General features: G+C 39.3%; 2 protein-coding genes across 4 annotated transcripts in view; both read left to right on the forward strand.

The window, feature by feature from the left end:
* Positions 1-14,820, forward strand: part of LOC102210055 (integrin beta-1-like) — a 26,036-nt gene extending 11,216 nt beyond the window's left edge. The window contains exons 3-17 of one of the 3 annotated variants that reach the window (XM_005740750.2): positions 326-392; positions 2,030-2,115; positions 5,205-5,421; positions 6,459-6,629; positions 6,750-6,988; positions 7,116-7,271; positions 7,448-7,543; positions 8,189-8,278; positions 8,711-8,851; positions 9,075-9,277; positions 9,524-9,762; positions 9,847-10,069; positions 10,970-11,205; positions 11,449-11,615; positions 12,730-13,605. In XM_005740750.2, coding sequence (XP_005740807.1) covers positions 326-392; positions 2,030-2,115; positions 5,205-5,421; positions 6,459-6,629; positions 6,750-6,988; positions 7,116-7,271; positions 7,448-7,543; positions 8,189-8,278; positions 8,711-8,851; positions 9,075-9,277; positions 9,524-9,762; positions 9,847-10,069; positions 10,970-11,205; positions 11,449-11,615; positions 12,730-12,807 — 2,409 coding nt within the window. In that variant the 3' untranslated portion in view covers positions 12,808-13,605. Of the gene's footprint in view, positions 1-325; positions 393-2,029; positions 2,116-5,204; positions 5,422-6,458; positions 6,630-6,749; positions 6,989-7,115; positions 7,272-7,447; positions 7,544-8,188; positions 8,279-8,710; positions 8,852-9,074; positions 9,278-9,523; positions 9,763-9,846; positions 10,070-10,969; positions 11,206-11,448; positions 11,616-12,729; positions 13,606-13,686 lie in introns of those variants that run through there. The other 2 variants (XM_005740751.1, XM_005740752.1) reach the window with 2 other exon arrangements.
* A 1,049-nt stretch (positions 14,821-15,869) lies between these two features.
* Positions 15,870-20,403, forward strand: part of LOC102210753 (enhancer of polycomb homolog 1-like) — a 33,186-nt gene continuing 28,652 nt past the window's right edge. Inside the window, exon 1 of the mRNA XM_005740754.1 lies at positions 15,870-16,215. The gene's annotated coding sequence lies outside the window, so the exon portion shown is untranslated. The remainder of the gene's footprint in view (positions 16,216-20,403) is intronic.

Raw genomic sequence — 20,403 nt, forward strand, 5'->3', positions numbered from 1 at the left:
TATAAGTATGTACAGCTGTGATGAAATTAAATCTGAAACCTGGTATGTTGTTAAAAAGAAACCCATCTTCCTGTATTTTAGGCCACACAAGTTTCAGATCTCACTGAGTTTGAATGTCTCTAAAGTGTTTTTTCTGTGCCACATTCAACCTCCACAACCACAACAGCACATGCCAGCACCTTCCTCTTTCTCTTTGCTCTCTTAGAATTTAGTATGTTTGTAAAGCCATTTCAGCATGTGCAGCTGTTGTAAAAATGTGTCCAATGTAGATGTTTTAATGTCATCGATCAGTGACCTGTTTTGTTTTCTCTGTTTTATTTTGCAGATGGACCTGAGGTTACTTTTAATAGCAGCATTATCAGCAGCCCTCAGTGGCAGCTTGGCACAGCAAGGTAGGAAGTTAAAGTTCCCGTTTTGCTCCTTTTCTTATCTTAACTATTAATTATAATCTAACCTACTGCACAAGGTATTTTCATCCCTTTGCAGTACAGCCACAAGAGCACTAATTTACTAATATTTATTTTTTCATCCTAAGAATGTGGAACTGTTTCTCTCAGGAACCTGTTTCAGGGAACTAAACGGGTCAAAGTCTGCTGATGTAGCAACAGCCTTTTTAAAAAAAATTTTTTACATGCAGCAAAACCGAGATACAAGGCCACATATAGGCTTTTGCAATCTTTTAAAAAACACAAGCACTCACACAATATAACAAGCAGAGTGAAGCCTGTTCTATTTTCCACAAGTATGTGAGGGTTTGCTTAGGCCTGCGTGACATAAATTTCATAATTACAAAGTGTGAACATGAGGCACTGTTTGCAGACTCCTCTTCAGAGACGTTATCGTCACATGCATTGACAATATAAAAGATGGGCCTAGCCACAGAGATGTCACCCATCAGTTTCTGATGTCCAATGTTTTGGTGATTTGAACCTAAAGGTGACGAGTAGGAGGTGCATCTGACCTGGCATGCACACCACTTAGCTAAGACTCTGAATAGTCTTTGTTTCTGACATTTAGAATGACATAAAATACGCAAAATGGATTTAATGTTTTTGACTTAATAGATTTCCGTAGGATAAGGTATTTTTTGGAAGCCAGAAAAGTCACCCCTGCTGGGACGTATGCATTGGTTTAGCCTTCCTCACGGTGTGCTGTTGATGATTTATTCCAGTTGCTCAGTTAAGTAACTGAGTATCAAAATATACATATTTGGTAGAAGGCAAATTTCCTGGCTTCGTAGTGTGCACATAAGGAAGGTGTTAAGTGTGCATGTGGTCTTTTTTTCATAACAGTCTTCTGTATTATGACTGACTTCCTGTCCTCCTCATGGAGCATCTCTGTATTAGGTGTGTAGAGTTTAACTACTGCAAAACCACTCCCACTGGCACAGAATCTCGTTCCACTTGATCACTGCCTCATTGATCTATATCTGATTTTTATTTTTGACTCTTCCTTTGTTTCTGCTATTCTTGATCTGACATCTGACTGGGTTTTAAAAAATAGTGGTCCTTTCTTAAACAATTAGCTTCAAGCACAGAAGTACTAGCCTATGAGTATGTACTTCTTTTTTCCATGAAAACTGCCCTGTAAGAAGTCTTACAGAGGTCAGTAAAGTACACAGACCACCCAAGAACCACCAAATAGTTCCTGAAGTAGAAATGATTTATTGTTACACTTTCTTTTTCTTTCTTTTCTTTTGCTCTTGACACACATTATGAATGATAGTGATAGAAAAGTTTTCACACTGGCTTGTTCTCATGCTTTTTCCCCTTTCAAATCTTCATTCATGGTTTTATGACTGTTAGTCCTTTTGGCCAACAGTTGGAGTTTTTTGTTTTATGGAGTTAGGTCATTACTTGGTGAGTTGTCTGGAGCTTTTCCCAGCATGACTCAGTTTTCTGGTCTGGGAGGGGGGAAGGGAGGAGGAGGGAGGGGGGGTGCTTTCCAGCCAAAAGCTGCTTTGAGTTAGTGAGCTAATGGAAAAGATTGTATCATCTTGGCTAAAAGGAACTTGTGTCATCTCTTTCAGATGGAAGCATATGCATCAAGGCAAACGCGCAGTCATGTGGGGAATGCATCCAGGTCTCTGAGATCTGTGGATGGTGCACAGATGAAGTGAGTTGGATCAGCAAAGCTGTGTCAAAGCTGTTTTATCACATGAGTGAAAAAATATCAGAGAGCTCTTTATCAGTGAGGAAAGTTTCAGTTTCCTTGAGCTGCACAAAAAATGATGAAAACTGTAATATCTGTCATTGTCACCATTATTAAATAGGAGTACAAGACTGGAGTCATTCTGCAATTCAAAACAAATGAAATAGTTCAAGTGACAAAATGCAATAAAATCCATTTAATTAAATTAACTTTCACCTTTGTTTATATGAATGCGTGCATGTAATCTGTACTCATCCTGTAAGCAGTATAAGTACTCAGGAGTTAAGCGATTAGAGACTTTTTGTTTTTCACCCAATGGCAAGTAAACCACAGTTGGTCCATTAATTGTAAACAGCAGTGCTGCTCCTGCTGCTGCTTCTTCACTGGAAACTTGGTCAGGATGAAGCTGCTTAATTAGATGTTTAGTGTACCTAAGGCGGATTTTCTTGCTGTGGTTGAAATGCAAACAGACCACAGTATGAGGAAAAGACCAAAAACATGCATTTGGAATTAAACATTCATGCACAGTAACAACAAATGTAAATGAAGTTCTTTTTATGCTGTGTCAGTGACGTTAACACAAGCAAGTAGAATTTTTGTTTACATTTATACTTCGATTGTAACTAAAAATGGATTTATAATCCAGCGTATATTTAAGTTGGTACACTAGACACAGAGTGGGGCATCAGGAGCTGTTCTCTCTGCCCCTCAGTGGCACAGAGGCCAATCTTTAACCAGCTAGTTCCCTAGTATAAAGTCTCAGTGGTACTAGAGTGGGCGGACATTTCCTGTCTTCTGCATGCTCTGTCCAAGCAGCTCCCTCGCCTTATCAGAGGATACAGAGCATTTCCATTATTTCAAATACCTCTGAAGCAGACTATTTCCTGCTTTGCGCTACTTGTGGATAACCGTGGAAAACATACTGACCTGATTCTCTTAAAACCACATTACATTTATGTATGAACATGGCTGTAGATTCCACTTCTACTGTCACCTGACTTCAGTGTACGGTTATAACCAAGTTTAGGTGAGAGACTCTTAAAATAAGTGAATTTATCTGAAATGAAACAGGGGGGGAAACACTGACTGATACCCGTGAGGCAAGATTCACATGTATGTGTTTAAGGGCTCATGTTCACTTTAAGCAAGGTTGTGGGAACACAGATCAACAAATTCCTACACCTGGTTAGCCTTGGATGTATACATATGTATATGAAACATTTTACATTTCTGTACATGTTCAGTGCAAAAAGAGAGAAATTAAAGAAACTAGAGAAACTAAAGGCAAAAAGAGCTAGATTGAGCTGAGTTACAGCTTAACCACCCAGGAAACACAGACAGGCTTTAACCTGCACCACATTACAAACAACAGAAGAAGAACAACCCTTAAACTGTCCAGTTTTGTTCTGCACAGAATAAAAACACTGAAACAGGGGAAAAAAATTAATTGATTAGATGGAAAGGCTGAGTTTTATTGGAGAGGAGGGCCAACTATAGGAAAACGGGTTTATAGTTAAGGTGAGCCTTTTAGTAAACTGTTGAAACCATGTCAGGGTTAAATGCTTTTTGTTCTCGTCATGTGCCAAGACAACTGCATTCCTGTTAAATCATGTCTGCTGCTCTCTATCAGCCTGCTGATATCCACCCCTGAGCTTATGAAACCAGGCCTCGACTTCAGTTTGTAGTTGAGTGAAGTCGTTTGGAGCACCTAAAGAGATCTCTCTTTAGAAGAAACGCTCTCTCGCAAAGTAGCTCTGCTTTAGAACTCATCAGATTATGTGCAGCTAGATGCAGGCAAAAAGAAAAAGAGGTGTTTTTATGTCATGAGGTTTTGGAAATAACTGAGTCAAAGCACTGTTTTCGTTTTGACTGGGTTCATTGTCTCGGCTTCTCCTCGACTGCTCCTTGTGGTGTCTCATGTGCATCCAATCTATATTCTCTGTTAGGCCTGTCAATCATCTGTTTCTCCTTTTCTCTCATTTTCACGAGTAACAGATTAGCCTTATCTTATGTTTCATTGCATACTTTGTCATTTCAACGTTCGTGAGATTTGTATCTGCAGCACTCGTGCTCCAAAGATTAGTCTGATTATTAGTTAAAATAACCAAACAATTTTGCTTCACTAAATGAGTCTTTAACCTTTTATACTTGTAAAGTGACACATTTAAATCAGTGTCATTAAAAACACTGACATTGAGGCTCCAGAATATAAGGTGCTCGATGGTGGATTGAAGCCTGGTAGAAAAATGAAAGCCACTAAGCTTAATTTTGGAAAATTTGATTTTAGAGAGAAAAAAGTAAACAAATTAAACAAATTCAGTGAAAGGGGAAAAAAAAAAAAAAGGGAAATCCTTAATTTGAAGGGTCTGAAATGGTAAAAGCTGTGAGCAAGGGTGTGACATGTAGCCTCAAAACTATATAAATAAAACGCTAATGTGGACGTGGAGTGTTTTTAGACGAAAGCACAGTTTTCAAATTTACCCGGATCAGTGTAGATGTAGAGCCATAGGAATCCCCCAGCAGCCTACACCTATTGCAGCATAACTAAGGGAGCATTTAGATTCACCTGATCCAGCCCTAACTGTATGCTTTAGCAAATAGGAAAGTTTTAAGCCTAATCTTAAAAGTAGAGATGGTGTCTGTCTCCCGAATCCAAACTGGAAGCTGGTTCCACAGAAGTGGGGCCTGAAAACTGTAGGCTCTGCCTCTCGTTCTACTTTTAAATACTTTAGGAACAACAAATAAGCCTTCAGTCCGAGAGCGAAATTCTCTAATGGGGTGATATGGTACTATAAGGTCATTAATATAAGATGGGATCTGACGACCTTCTTTGTGAGGACCAGGATTTTTGAATTCAAAATCCTGGTCTTCTGCCACATACAAGGATGTATTGTTATTCATTCTTTCACTGATTAGGTTATTGCGGCAGCGTGGTTTTCCTTTCACAATACAACCCAAAAGGAAAACACAAGCAATTTGAAGAAAATTATCCCGGTCTGTGGTGGGAAAGTCATTTGGAATAATTCTCTAATGGTCTTTTCTTCTTTTTGCAGAAGTTCCTCTCAGAGGGCGAGTCCAAATCAGCTCGCTGTGATGATGTGACCTACCTGAAGAAGAAAGACTGCAAAAATATTGAGGACCCCCGCGGCAGCACTGAAATTACCCAGAACAAAGATGTCACCGTTCGCAACAAGGATGGGAACGTAAAACTCAAGCCTGAGGAGATCACACAGATACAGCCTCAGAAACTCAAAGTGACGCTCAGATCTGGTAAGCAGGCGTATGCTGATGCTATGTTCCTGACTATGTTTACATTTATTAGCTAGCTGTTCAGCATCGATTTCAGTGTTTTCACCGACGCCATCTTGGTATTTTGAAACCAGATGTGATGAGTGATGGCGGGTCTGACTGTGAAACCAAGGACACAGCAAACTCATGGGCTAACATTTGTGATTAGCAAGTCAATAGCCAGTGAACGTTCCCTGGATGATAGTAGTGGCCATAAGCTACTGCATGATTAATGTGGCAAAATGTTATGCCAGATGCCCTTCTTAATGCATCGTCAGGGGATTTGTGTGCTTCTGGGATCAAACTTGAGATCTTTTGCTTCTTAGGCAAATGCATAAATCACTGTATTATGAAGGCTCAGGTCTAGAAACTAGCGACTGAGCCCAAAGTTTGCTGAGGTCACAAAGCTAGAAGTCACCTTGAAGTCTTTTTTTTTTAACCAGAGGAATATAGATGTAAATATACATAACTTTCCCTAGGGATCAATAAAGTATTCTGATTCTGATATCCTGGTTGAATTTCTTTTACTCGTCACAGTTAAAACAGCTGTGTAAATACCCTAACGTAATTAGAGATTGTGTTATGTTAAAAAGGCTTTCAATATAGCCTGAACTTTTGATGCTTTGGCAGTTTGCTGAAACTGTTGTCAGGTCAAAACAAAAGCAAATTTTTATTTGGAGTAAATATGTTGATGGTTCATAGTTGGTGTCATGTCAAAGCAGTTTAGATTTAGAAGCCGTTATATTTGTGTCAGTCTCACCTTTAGCCACTTTAAAGCCAGTGGACTGGAAAAGATAAGAAATTTATAAGAATTATTTTAATAATTTTATCAGTTTGAAGAAGCTGGCATGATGCAAACTTAAATTTCCAAAGATGGTAAAATGAATTTGAGACCACCCCCCTTAAATTATCTTTAGTTTCCAACCCTTTTGTATTTAAGTGTAACTCTGGTTTTCCAGTAAAAACAGGAAACTTGTCGTTAGTCTAATAACTAACAATGCTCTGCTTTTGCCTTTAAGGTGAGCCACAGACCTTTGACCTGAAATTCAAGCGTGCTGAGGATTACCCCATCGACTTATATTACCTCATGGACCTCTCGTTCTCCATGAAAGATGATTTGGAAAATGTGAAGAACCTTGGCACTGACCTCATGAGGGAAATGCGGGAGATCACGTCAGACTTCAGGATAGGTACGGTTAAAAACATGAAACCCAATAAATGTCCTTCAAAACAGCAGAAAACCCTCAGCCTTCCAAATGAGTTTATAATCCCAAGTTAAGAAATGCTGTCCTTTTTTGTTTCGCCTTAAGGTTTTGGCTCCTTTGTGGAGAAAACGGTCATGCCTTACATCAGCACCACACCTGCCAGGCTAATCAACCCCTGTTCCAACAACGAGAACTGTACGAGCCCCTTCAGCTACAAGAACGTCCTGAAGCTCACCAGCAACGGAGACAGGTTTAACCAGCTGGTCAGTCAGCAGCAGATCTCAGGAAACCTGGACTCTCCAGAGGGGGGGTTTGATGCCATCATGCAGGTGGCAGTCTGTGAGGTGAGCGTTTAATTAATTAAGCTTTTTTTTTTGTGTGTGTGTGTTGTTTTTTTCTATTCTTCTGTGCCTGCAAAATGCATAGAATACAAATAAGATAAATAAGGATATCTTCTTGGTTTGATCCCAGGAGCAAATTGGCTGGAGGAACGTGACTCGTCTGCTGGTGTTTTCCACTGATGCTGGTTTCCACTTCGCTGGAGACGGCAAGCTGGGCGGCATTGTCCTCCCCAACGATGGGAAGTGTCACCTGGAAAACAACGTGTACAGTATGAGCCACTACTACGTATGTACCATCATGTCTTTAACACTAACAGTAAATCCAGGGAGAGCTGACTGAGAATGAGAGCTGTTATATGTTCACCTTTTTTAATAATGGTCTCAGTTTTATCGTCTGTTCATTAATTGTATCTTCACATGACCCATATTCTTTGTTAATAGTTTGTTTTGTATGTTTAACAGGATTATCCCTCTATTGCTCACCTGGTCCAGAAGTTGAGTGATCACAACATTCAGACCATCTTTGCTGTAACTGAGGAATTTCAGCCTGTTTACCAGGTAACCTTTGTACATTGTGTTTGAAGACGATTCTTTTTCTTTTTTATACAAGCAGAACCCACACTGGGAAGGTCAAAAAACCCTGTATTGTTATGTATATATGTCTATCAATATTTATTGTTTTATTATATAATGTTTTTTGGCTCAGAATGGGTGTTGGGTGGTTGATTGGTCCATTGGTCCATCGCCTCTGTCAGTGCACCCCAGGGCGGCTGTGGCTACAATGTAGCTTACCGTCACCAGTGTCTGAATGTGTGTGTGTGAACGGGTGGATGACTGAACGTGTAAAGCGCTTTGGGGTCCTTAGGGACTAGAAAAACGCTACACAAACACAGGCCATTTACCATTAGACATGAAATCTATTATCTTTTTTTTTTTTTTTTTTAATTTACATTATATTTCAGAAAATTATACCTCAGTTAACAAAACAAGGTCAAAAAACCGATCGCAACACTGGTGATTTTCCTTTCTGCTTTCAAAGAATTTCTCAATGCAGGAAAATGTAATAACTTTCCAGCACCGTATTTCACAATTTAGTTAGGAATATCATCCAACCGATAGATCAGCTCCAATTTTGTTTATGTAATTCACAGGATATGATTCATGTATGTTAATTCTTTCTTTTGACTCTCGTTTCTCTTACAGGAGTTGAAAAATCTTATTCCCAAATCAGCTGTCGGCACGCTTTCCTCCAACTCCAGTAATGTCATCAAACTCATCATTGATGCCTACAATGTAAGTTGAACTGCACAATCATCACGTGATCTTAGACTCTCCCTGATGATCGGGGATTGATTTAGCATTGAGTTATTTCTCATGTATACATAGCCAGGCATTTGTCATCTTCATCTGAGCACGTGAAGATTACAGGTAACAAAATGTAACATAAACATAAGAGGTCACATCCAGAGAAATTCAACGCAAATAATCAGCCAAATTTGAGGAACTGACAACTGGTGCTTTCCTCTTCACCTGTGTGCATGAATACTTTCCCTCTTCCATCATAAACAAACCCAAGTGACAGCTATGCCTTAGCTGTGCCACTCCCAAAAATACATCTTAATTATAAGGAATTAATTATTACTTAAGTTAGTTATAAGCTGCTACTCATCTGTAGAGAGACAAAGTTTAATAAATGTTTGATTCTTATCTTTTTCTTTTTTGCAGTCTTTGTCATCTGAGGTGATTCTGGAGAACAGCAAGCTGCCCGAGGGCGTTTCTATCTCGTACAAAGCCTTCTGTAAAAACGGTGTGCGAGGAACAGAGGACAACGGCAGGAAGTGCACTAACATCTCCATTGGCGACGAGGTAATAGGATCCAGGCTTGGTTTCCATGTGCTGACGAGTGTAAAACAAGCAAACCAAAAATTATATCTGAGAAAAAGAAAGGGTTTAGATACTCTGGGGAAAATGTATTGAGTCAAATACATTTATTTGATGATCTGAAACATTTAAATGTGACAATCATACAAAAAGAAAAACAGTTACCTTGATGGCATCCTCATACGGTGTGATTCTCTCCGGTTTCCAGGTGTCTTTTAAGATCTCTATTGAATCTCAGAAGTGTCCTTCAGGTGGCAAGCCTGAGGTCATTACAGTGAAACCGCTGGGCTTCAATGAGGAGGTGGCGATAGAGCTCAATTTCATCTGTGACTGTGAATGTGCCAAAAAGGGAGAGCCCAACAGTCCGAAGTGCCACGGGGGAAACGGGATTTTTGAATGTGGAGCCTGCAAGTAAGTGTTGATGTGCATTGATGCAGAGAGATGTAGAGCTGCTGAGCCATGTATGATGGAGCATAAGGATGTGTGGGTCTGTAATTTCAAAATATTCCTCAACATATTTAAGTAATTTGATTAAAAGCTGGATTTATGATTTCAGTGGCATACTTTAATCATCCACCTAAATAGTCAAGAGACTTATTGCTGCTTGTAATGTGACACTAAAACTTGAATAATTAAACTTTTGTTGTTCTGTGGCAGATGTAACGAAGGACGTATTGGGCGTGAATGTGAGTGCAGCAAAGACGAAGTCCGGTCAGACGACCTGGATGCTAACTGCAGAAAACCCAACAGTACAGATATCTGTAGCAACAATGGCGAGTGCCTCTGTGGCACCTGCGAATGTAAGAAGCGGGAGAATCCTGCAGAAGTCTACAGTGGCAAGTACTGTGAGTGCGACAACTTCAACTGCGACCGCTCTGGCAACTTGCTCTGCGGAGGTAAGGGTTACAGAAGTAAACTCATTTGAAAGTATGATTGATTTAACTCCACACTGAATGCGTTTGATGCCTGTGCTCCATTAGGACATGGACGCTGCGAATGCAGGAAGTGCATCTGTGACACCAACTACACAGGTAATGCCTGTGAATGTTCCCTGGATGAATCCACCTGCCTTGCCAAGAACGGGCAGCTCTGTAATGGCCGCGGCAAATGCGAGTGTGGAATCTGCAAATGCGAAGACCCCAAATTCCAGGGTCCGACATGTGAGGTCTGTCCGACCTGCCCCGGTGTCTGCACTGAGCACAAGTGAGTGTGAAGCTTTCATCTTTGGTTGGAGAAACAACATATAGATATCTAAAAATGTAAAGTCTGCTTTAACATGTAAGCTTAGAAGTTGTTTGCCAAACTGAGTCATGTGATTTATGATTAAATTCTAGTTAAAAGCCAAAAGATTTATCTTTGATTTTTAACTAGAATTTCATAACAAATCATCTCAGAGACTATAATAATTCATAGTCATTAAAACTTATTTGATACACATTGCAAAACAATTCAAGGAACACTTAAAAAAAAACACATCAGGCAGTTTACAGGACGCCAACAAGGTTCTGCCTGGGTCCTTGTCACTGGGAGCCTTTGAGTGTGGAGTTTCATGTTTTCCCAGTAATTTCATGAAATCTTCCAGGTGCCTGCGTTTCCTCCCAGAGACGTGCTTGTGATTCTAAATTAGATGATGTGCTTGCAGTGCATAGAATAAACCTATGACAAAACAAACTCTGTGGAAGAAATGCTGTTAGTTTTAGTTCATGTCTTTAATTTTAGACTTTGTCAATAGAGAGGCCTTTATGTTTAAGCCGGGGATGTCTGTATGACTGAGGCTCTCACAAAATAAATGCCTTTTAATTCCTGTTCTGAACTGACACTAAACATTTTCAACAGTAAAAACTAAAATGAACAAACTCACTGTGGAAATTAACCCAAAGTACAATAAATCAAAAACAAAATGTAAAACTAAGAGTTAAAATTAAGAGTTCTCACTGTATTAAAATGATCACATCATCCTTTATCTAAACAGTTAGATTTTCACTCGTTTTTTTCATGTGTGGCAGTTCAGACCTGACGACTGTTTTCCAGCATGGCGGTTATAATGTCTGGCGTCTCGAATATAAAACACTGTGGTGAGTAAACCACGCTGTGCTTCCACAGAGATTGTGTGCAGTGCAGAGCGTTTGGGGATGGCGAGAAGAAGGAGATGTGCCAAAAGGAGTGCAGCTACTTCAACCTAATAAAGGTGAAGGACCGAAAAGATCTACCTCAGCCCACAGACCAGAGCTTCCCCCTGACCCACTGCAAAGAGAAGGATGCCAACGACTGCTGGTTCTACTACACCTACGCCATCACCAAGAATTCCACCAAGGAAGTCTTTGTGGTAGAGAAACTGGGTACGGTCACACTGAGCTGATTTTGTCTGATCATCCTTTTACTTGCTTTCTGTTTATTGTTACAAAAGCAGATGCAATAGACAGTTTAATAGATGAGATGGCAAATATTCCCTACTTTTAAGAAATCAAGAAAATAGCCATTAATATCAATGATTACTTATTTTCTGTTTATGATAATTACATTTTTGTTCTTTATATGAGCAACCGTTTTCATTGGGTGTCTTTGCTTTCCTTTTCCGTTAGACTGCCCGTCAGGACCTGACATCATCCCCATCGTGGCAGGTGTGGTAGCGGGCATTGTGCTCATCGGCCTCGCACTGCTGCTCATCTGGAAGCTGCTCATGATCATCCACGACCGCCGAGAGTTCGCCAAGTTTGAGAAGGAGAAGATGAACGCCAAATGGGACACGGTAAGTAGTAGAACCGCATCATCCACAGCACTAAATGACAGAGCCGTTCACTCGGGTTTATGCTTTAAAGAAATTTACCATGCTGAAAGAGCTAGTTATTTAAGCCATTGTGTCACAGTCCGCAGGTTAAATTTGGTATAGAAGGAGGCTGCTTGTTTTAGATGGTGAGAGTGTTATAAGATACGGGTCATTTTAGACTGAGACTTACGCAGAGCTACTCCAGTAGAGCTAGAAGCTTGAGTAAAATGAGTCCACTTTAAACTGTAAGTGTTAAACAAAAAGATGAGTGTAACTTTACAGATTTTTCCAGGATTGTGCATGTGACAAAGCTCTCTAGGCAAATATGTGAAGTAATCATGAGGATATGCCTCTCACTGTGTGGCCTGTACTCAGTCCTCAATGAACCCCAGCTCTATGCAGTTAGTTTGTTCTCTATTCACTGAGGGCAGGGAGTGGCCTTTTCTCTGCTGCTGGTGCTGCCACTCGCCGTCCACATGCCACAACTGCATGACCATAAAAGGCAACGGAGCAGAGCGAGGAAGCCTGCAGAATGACCACTGATGGAAAGTTCAGCAGCAGCTGCTGCTCAGTGTGAGGCAGTTACAGCAGCAGTGTTTACAATTTGAAGGGAAAAAGCAGAACACAAATCACAGCCAGAGGACTTTAAATACTATTATTTACCATATTACAGACACACAGTAGATGGCTTTGAATTTCTTCTGATAAACATGTCATGAAGTGGACTATGTTACAGTCAGTCGGGTTTTTGTTTTTTTGAATGTTATCCAAGTCTGTTCTTCCTAGTTTCAGCAAACCTTTTTAAAGAAAATGAGTTTTAAGATTTTATTTTATTATCAAATATTTTGGCAACACAAGTGGAACCTATAAGGAAGAAGAATAAATATAAAAACAGTTTTAAAGAAAGTAGGAAACAAACTACTAAACAGAAACTGTGCAGCACTAATGACTGGTAGTAATAATTACAACGCTAATTAGTTACTATAATGTATTGCCTTCTTAGACTGTTTTCTATCCTTTCCAGTGCTTTTCCTGATTCTCTCCATTTCTTTCTTCAGTTTTTTCCATTCATCTTCCTTCTTTTTCTTCTTGTTAGCAAGGGAACCCCATATACAAGAGTCCTATTAACCAGTTCCACAATCCCAGCTATGGGAATAAAGCCGCTGCCCTTTAGGTCAAAGTTTGTATTGCTCCTTCTTGCATGAGTGCAGCAGTGAAATAAGTTTAGTGACCGCATGTTGTGAATTTATATGCATGTCTAACCATAAATTTATATCCTGGAAACATTGGAAAGCAGATTTATTTTCACATTTGGTGATTAACGTGTATCTCTGTGGGAAAACTTCCTCCTATAAACATAAAAAAGCAGCTGCATCATCTACAAACAGGCAAAGCTTAAAACAGCACATGTGAAAACAAAAACCGGAACCTCTGCCCTGCTACAACACCCTGGACAGATCGCCGCTTTGTTGCAGAGCTAACATGAGAGGCAGAACCATTCATGCTCACTTTTTACATATACTGTCAATTAACCTAACTTCATGCATGCCTTTGTGTTGTGGGATGAAGCTGGAGTACCCCACACAGAGAACCCCAGAGCAGATTTTAACCCAGGATCTTCTTGCTGTGATGTGACGGTACTAACCACAGCCCTATGCTGCCCGACCCAAAGAAAAACCTCCAGGGAAAATGGAGTTTGCATTGTCAGCTGCTTTTAGGACAGATGAAAAAATAAACATAAAGCTGTCAGGAACTAGCTCAGAGTTCAAACAAGAGGGAAAGCACACTTTAATTAAAAAAGGAGCACATTTTCTTCAATTAAATTAAACCTACTAAATAGTTTAAAAAGGATACTGTCAGTATTTTGAGTGTGTGGACCCGCTTGCTAGGGAAAAAGAGAGGTTCAAGTATCAATTTGTAAGCAGCTGGCACACAAACATGAAAAGGTTACGCATGTTTTCCCTGTTCTTTTGAGTGCTGTGTCTCAGTGATGCATTTACTGTGTTTGCAACGGTTTACTCACTTTTCTTTCTCCTTTCTTTGCATTTCTCAGGGTGAGAATCCGATCTACAAAAGTGCCGTAACAACTGTCATCAATCCAAAGTACGAGGGCAAATGATGGAGCTTTGCCTACTTCGTGACAACACTGTATGGAAAAGAAAACGGGAGGGGCGGGTTTTATAATGCTCACTGTTTTTGTTTGTCTGTTTGTTGTTGTAGCCACCAAATAATAGCATTGCATTTTGCGGCTCCGTTCTATTAACTTTTGATCTTCTATGCATCATCTGTAATTTGTACAGTATGTATAAACGTGTTTTGGTTTTGGTTTTGTTGAGAGAATTTTTTTTTTGTTAAATAGAAGCCATCAGTGTTTCGATGAGCGGTTGAAATGAATGTTGATAATGGACAGTAAAGGAAGGGTTTCTTTCCAAATTAGCGTGCATGCATACAGTGCAGAGTAGGAGGCAATCAGTGTTTCAGAAACAGGCATACAACAGTTTTACTGTGTCTTTAATCATTTTCAATGAGTGGGCGTCTCTTTGGATCGAGCCCTTCAGATGTAGTGCCGGGTTTGGCAACAGCGGGGTGTGTACAGGAAGTGTTTGGTTTTTTTTGTTTTCCTGTGTTCTGTGTAAAGCCATACATGTATTCACAGAACGGAGCTGGGGGTGATGGTATGTTTGTTTTCAAAGTGACATAATCCATCTGAACAATCATTTTTATTAAATGTGTCTTTGTGGAGAAAAGATTTTCTTGGGTTGCCTTACCTGATGAAGGGCAGCGGTGTACAGTAGTCTTACTGTTCAGCTCCAGGTTTTACTTGCTTAATTTAAAGCCAACTCAGGTCCTTTTATTCTTCTCAGCAATGCCAAATACACACAATTCTGCCTTATTTGCTGACTAAATTTGCTTATATTGTTTTTATTTGTACAATGTGAATGGGGGGCAAGTGTCCTGTTTTACATCTGATTTACTACACCTAACTCTTTCAGAGGTGCCTCGATCAAACGTGCTTAATTAAAAAGAAATGGGGATGATGAAAAAAAGAGGATTGATAAGAGAACTTTTGGAAGGCTACGCCTGTCATCAACGTTTAAGTGCCTTTGTTGATTTCTCCATCACATTCACAATTGCGATTCTGTTTTCTGGAATTATTTATTGAATAAACCCCTAAAAAAAAAATGGACCCATATTGTTAAGTGTCATTGTGTATTTGCTGAAGATTTGATGCAGTGGAAACTTGCATCATGACGTTAAAAATGACAAGATAACGCTCCAATGAGAAATGTGGATGGTTTTGTTTACAGGCATAACAACAAGACTGTAGGTATAGTAGCGGGTAGTGTTCTTATTTTATTTGTTTACATTATGAAATTATCAAGCATTTAAATGTTTTATCCTGTTTAATTCAAAAAGGATCGAAGTGCTATATAGTAATATAAGTTAAAGTAATACAATTAAAATGCATGCAGTATGCGTGATTAAACTGCCCTACTTTTACAGTAATGTAAGAGAAAAATGGGGGGGGACAGAAAATAAGAGAGATAAACATGTTTGACCATTTTTTTTCTGCAGCAGTAGAGTTGCTGTTGCTTCATTTCATGATTTTTTTTTTATTACTATTTTTTTTGAATACCAGGTGTCTGGTATCAAAGAAGAAAAGGGAGAAAAATCCCTTGTTTTGTTTTTGTTCTCTGTATTCAAAGATATTCTGAATGTATGAAAACAATTCTTAAAAAGAAACTCAAGAGACTTGTTGAAGTCATTGTTTATGTATTATGTATTACAGACATTCCTTTACAAAAATTAAAAAAAAAATCGTAAGAATCGCATAGCTCAAAATATATGAATGCATTAGCAAAATAGTTCAATAATTAAAAAAAAAAGTAGGGAAAAATGGATTCGAATAAAAGTTCAGTGAGTAAAACTAAATAAATAAATCACTGATCAAATCAATTTAAAATGTAATAATCTAAAAACCTCAGTCATACAGAATAGAAATATTTTTTTGCTATTCTACGTTTAGCAGATCTTTCTTTTTTTGTACATAGCTTTATTTGCTTTCATTTTATACTTTTATTTGTTTATTTTAGCATGTAAATCGGCTACAAGCTAACGCTCGTCGTGACGTCGCCAGCCAATCACGTTGCACTCCATCCCCGTGGAGCGTGACGCCTTGAGTCGGGTGCTCTCCACAGGTGATTGGTGGCCTCGGCGGGCCAATCAGATCGCGTCGTTTACAGCAAAGTTGTTAACCCCCAACAGTAGCACTTTGGTTTCCACCTCTCTAGTTTCAGCCAGCTTTACATCGACATGGACTTTTCAGCAGCCAAAATAAGCCGTTTTTTGGTAGATCTACACCGGACAATGGCTCTGCCTGCCCGGACACCGGCGGACCGACCGGCTTTTATTATGAAGCCAACTAGAAGAAGTAGCTGTGGCTAACGCCAGTGGTAGTTGGGTGCCTCTGTGGCTAGCTGCGTCGTGTTGCCTGTCGTTTTTTTTTTTTTTAAACTTCTGACTTGCAGAAATATTGCCCATCTATTTATAAATCCCCGACGTGTGACCGATGGTCGCCTTGGTGAGTATTTTTCTGCAATGTTTTTAACTTGAATCGATGGTCGCCTGGAAAAAAGGCCCATCGTGATTAGTGTTTTCTGGCATCAGATGATTTCATACACGCAATCAAATTCCTGGCTGGTCAGCTGGATGCGATTCAGCATTAAAACCACAAGTTTCTAATCACTTTGCCACCTCCCGAAGCTAGGAGACCGTGATATGGATCGATATGTTCGGATGAAACGTTTATTGTTTTTATAAAACAAAAAAAAAATCTAATACTCTAGTTGTTACAGTTAGGTGGAAAAATAAGATGTCGGAAATCTGATCGGGGTTATTTGAGGGGGGTAAGAGAACATGAGCAAAAGGTGGCTTCCTCTTTGAGAGGCTGCAGGTAATTTTTTAAATATGATTTCTTCTCTGGAATTTCCATCATCATCGTTGGAAATGTAGCACTGGGGGATCATAGGCTTTAGGGTGTGTGGCTGAACAGTGCCAGGCAGCTCCTGTGGTCTGCTAGGGAACTGCTTGGCCCTGGCCTGTATGGGTCTGGATCATAGCCTTATGCCCCACTCCACTGTATTATCTAACCTACAGTAGCTCCTTTCATAAAACACCCAGCCAGACGAAGACCTCTGACCGTCCTGGCCTGCTTGGCTGGATGAAGCTCAAATGGGAACTGCCTCATGGTGACTAGTTGTGCTGTCATTATTAGTTAATAATTAGTAATAAAGGCCTGCTTGGGATAAAAACTATGCTGGGGTTGCCTCATCTTCTGCATTAGACTGGATGTAAATCAGACGAGGACAATGTTTCTCGTGTTTTCCTGTGATTATGTGAACTTTTTGTGGGACAAACCCCACCCACATGGCACTTTTGTGTTGTGTGCTGACCCAAAGTATGTGAGGTATGAAAGTAATGTATTTAGTTTGAGGTAGTCTCTTTTGTATTATTATTATTTTAGATGTTTTTAGAAGTATAAATCTCAAGGTCACAAGCTTAACTTACTAAAAATATGTCACTCAAGCTCTTGTCTTTTTTGCATAACCACAGGGCAGTTGAGGCCTTGTCCTCAGAACGCCTTTACTCAAAGTTTCTGGAAATTAAAACAGATTTCAAGGCTTTATTCTCCAATACAGCTTAATTTGGGCTTGGCTAATTTGGAAAGCATCCAGCAACTGTTATAATAACTGCATTACACAGACTTTATTCGTTTCAAAACCTAGAAACATGCACATGTCCCACTAGCCATATTTTAGTCATAACCTCATGACAGTGGCAGGCAGCATAAAAGGTGAAATCTCTAAGAGAAGGAAACTATCGATCATTGTAATATTACTGACACTGCATTTACAATTATACCAAATAAACTGCTTATAAGAAACTTTAAGAAATCATTAAATAAGGTATAAAAGTACTGACAAATGCAAGTACCTTTTACAGTTTTTTTTATCTTAAATGTAGCCTGCCAACTTTTTTTTTTTTCAAGTAAAATCTTATAGATATAGGTTTTCATGTGTCACAGCAGGAGTCGATGACCACAGTAATGCTGTGCCTCTTAATATAAATGAATTGGGCTCATGTGTGTGTTTGCGTACAGCAGGGAGCTCGGTTACAGTCAAAACAGTAGATAACACACTTCATCACGGTACAAAGCTTTACTTTGAATCCCAGATAGTTAACATTTGATAAATAAAACTGAATTTCCTTTTAGGTAGGCACCAAAATATGCTTTGTAAATCCGATCTATTTCCCATTACTCTTGTTTTAGACATAAATGTCAGAGTTGTTCTCTCTAAAATAGCTTCTTAAACCTTCGCTAGTAAAGATGGGATTCACCAGACATCCCACAATATCATATTATCACAATACTATATTCATGTTATATTAATTAACATAGTGCAATACTCTGCACTGCACAAACATATATTATTATTTATCACCTTTTTTCCAAGTGCAAACTATGTCCTCAAAGTTATTGTTCTATCCAAAGATAAAGTTATCTCACTTCAATTATTTATGTATTTTCTTTACTCCAAATGAAATTGTCAAGCATACCAACACTGTAACCAAAACCTACCATAAATGTTACATATGGAATGGGGTCACCGCAATCGGTTTCTGATAATACAGCAATTTCCAGGTATAAATCACGTAGTGTTGCTGTCCATCTAGACAAAAAAAAAATCACATTTAACTATTAACTTTGTGCTAAGCAACCTTCCTCTTCTATAAGAGTCAAGTTCCCTCGAATTGTGACTCAGACCGATGACAACATGATGAATTTGTCTACATTTATAGATAGCATAGGAATGATTTGCAAACCTTTGACAATGTCTCTGAGAGTGGTTGCAGCCAGTCCAAGTCAGACTGCAACTGTTTGCAGAAAGATTTCCTCCTCTTAGGCGAGATGGAGAGACCTGCAAGTCCAACATGTAGATTCATCACTGGTTAGGGATCCTTCTTGATCTAAACAAACACTTACATTAAAACACTTATTGTCTATCTGCTGACACTTAACTGCGAATTAAAGGTAAGTACCTTACCTAGTTACCTTCATAAAATGTCAGCCTGCTGCGGACACTGGATGATGCCGCATGTAGTAGACATGTTTCACTGGATAAACAGAAGGGCTTAGGTCCAAAGGTGGAGGATGCCGTGACACGCCTGAGGCCTTTTGTTTACAAAGCAGGCTTTGGGGTTAACAGTGTTTTAAGAGTTACAAAAGTGATTAATTGCTTAACGGTGTAGATCACCATGGTAACATATACTGTGGCCGTAACCAGCTCCGAAGCAGGCTAAGTTTGAGATTAGAGATTAACAGGTTTTAATTCACCAGCTACTGATCAGTTAGTTCTCCAGAAAACAGAATTATTCCTGGAAATCCCTTGGACATCTGTGTGTGAATAATAACAGGTTCTAAGGCGTCTTAAGGTTTTTTCTTTTCCTGATGAGCATTAATAATAAATATAGATTCTTAAAGAAACCTATTTCCTGGTTTTTCCTTTTGGCTAAAAACCCTTTTTATAACAATTTTATTGTTCTATATACCATGTATATGATCGTAAATCACATGTTTATACTTGTTGAACTTATATCAAATTTGCACATAGACCAAGCCTATGTCTGAATTCTGGGTCTGTGGCTGTCATATTTAAAAAAAAATTAACCTCCCCTAATGACAACCTGTTTGTCAGCTTTACATCCTGATTTCTAATAGGCTAAACTTCATTAATATACTAGATTTTTTTCCAGTCTTCCTGGCCAAAGTGGTTAAAGTACTTTGACATTCATACTTTTCCTCACACACGTACCCAAACACGTAGTGGACTCGCCTTCGGCTGTGTTACTTTCAGCCTGTATTTTGTGTTTTAACATCTTTATATTTATTCTAATACGATAGTTTTATCTAACTTTATAAAATCAGGCACACTGCTGCCAGCAAACCCGTCCATGTTTGATAAATCAAATGCTCCCAACACTGACTCTTTCACATGAACACGCTCACAGCTATGTTGTGAAACCCTGGTTTAACTTATCGAGACGATAACCCCCCTTTGTGGGACTGAGTCTCCAAGTGGACTTTTTAATCAGATTGTGTTAAACAATCTTGGAGAATGTGAGAATGCCAACTTTTGAGAACAAAGGTGAAGTGCAGAACTGCAGTCGCTACACATGGATAGAGTTGATGAGCCATGACATGAAGGTATGGGAAAGACTTGTTGAAGAGCGGTGGGAACGTGTGCAGTAGGAGTGATGGATGGGTTCAGGGATTGCCGCTGAACCTCTTCTGTCTTGAACTGCTGATGGACAGATGAGGTCAGGGGTCTGTTTTTCGTACCTCGCTTACTACATCCAAGATCAAATCATCGCGCTAACTTTGAGCTTGCTATTCCGGTTCTCCGAACACACCTGTTGTTGACGATTAGTATAGCTGGATGAAGTAATGTGAGATCACTGGGTGGCTTAACAGGGGCTACGCATCGATAGTAGAAACATTGGTCGGCGAAAATGTCGAAGGAGCACGCTCGGTATTTTTCGGCAGCAGAGCAAGAACTCTTGATTGAGGGATTTCAGGAGTTTCAGAGTGTAATTAAAACGCAAGGGAACATTGCAAAGGCTGCAAAAGCAAGGAGAGAGGGCTGGCAGAAAGTTGCTGACAAATTAAACTCATAAGTAATTTAATAATAATAATAATAATAATAATAAT

Source organism: Pundamilia nyererei, unplaced genomic scaffold (assembly GCF_000239375.1).
Source record: "Pundamilia nyererei isolate P.nyererei 1_Seehausen unplaced genomic scaffold, PunNye1.0 scaffold00103, whole genome shotgun sequence".
In the NCBI taxonomy this organism is placed as follows: Eukaryota; Metazoa; Chordata; class Actinopteri; order Cichliformes; family Cichlidae; genus Pundamilia; species Pundamilia nyererei.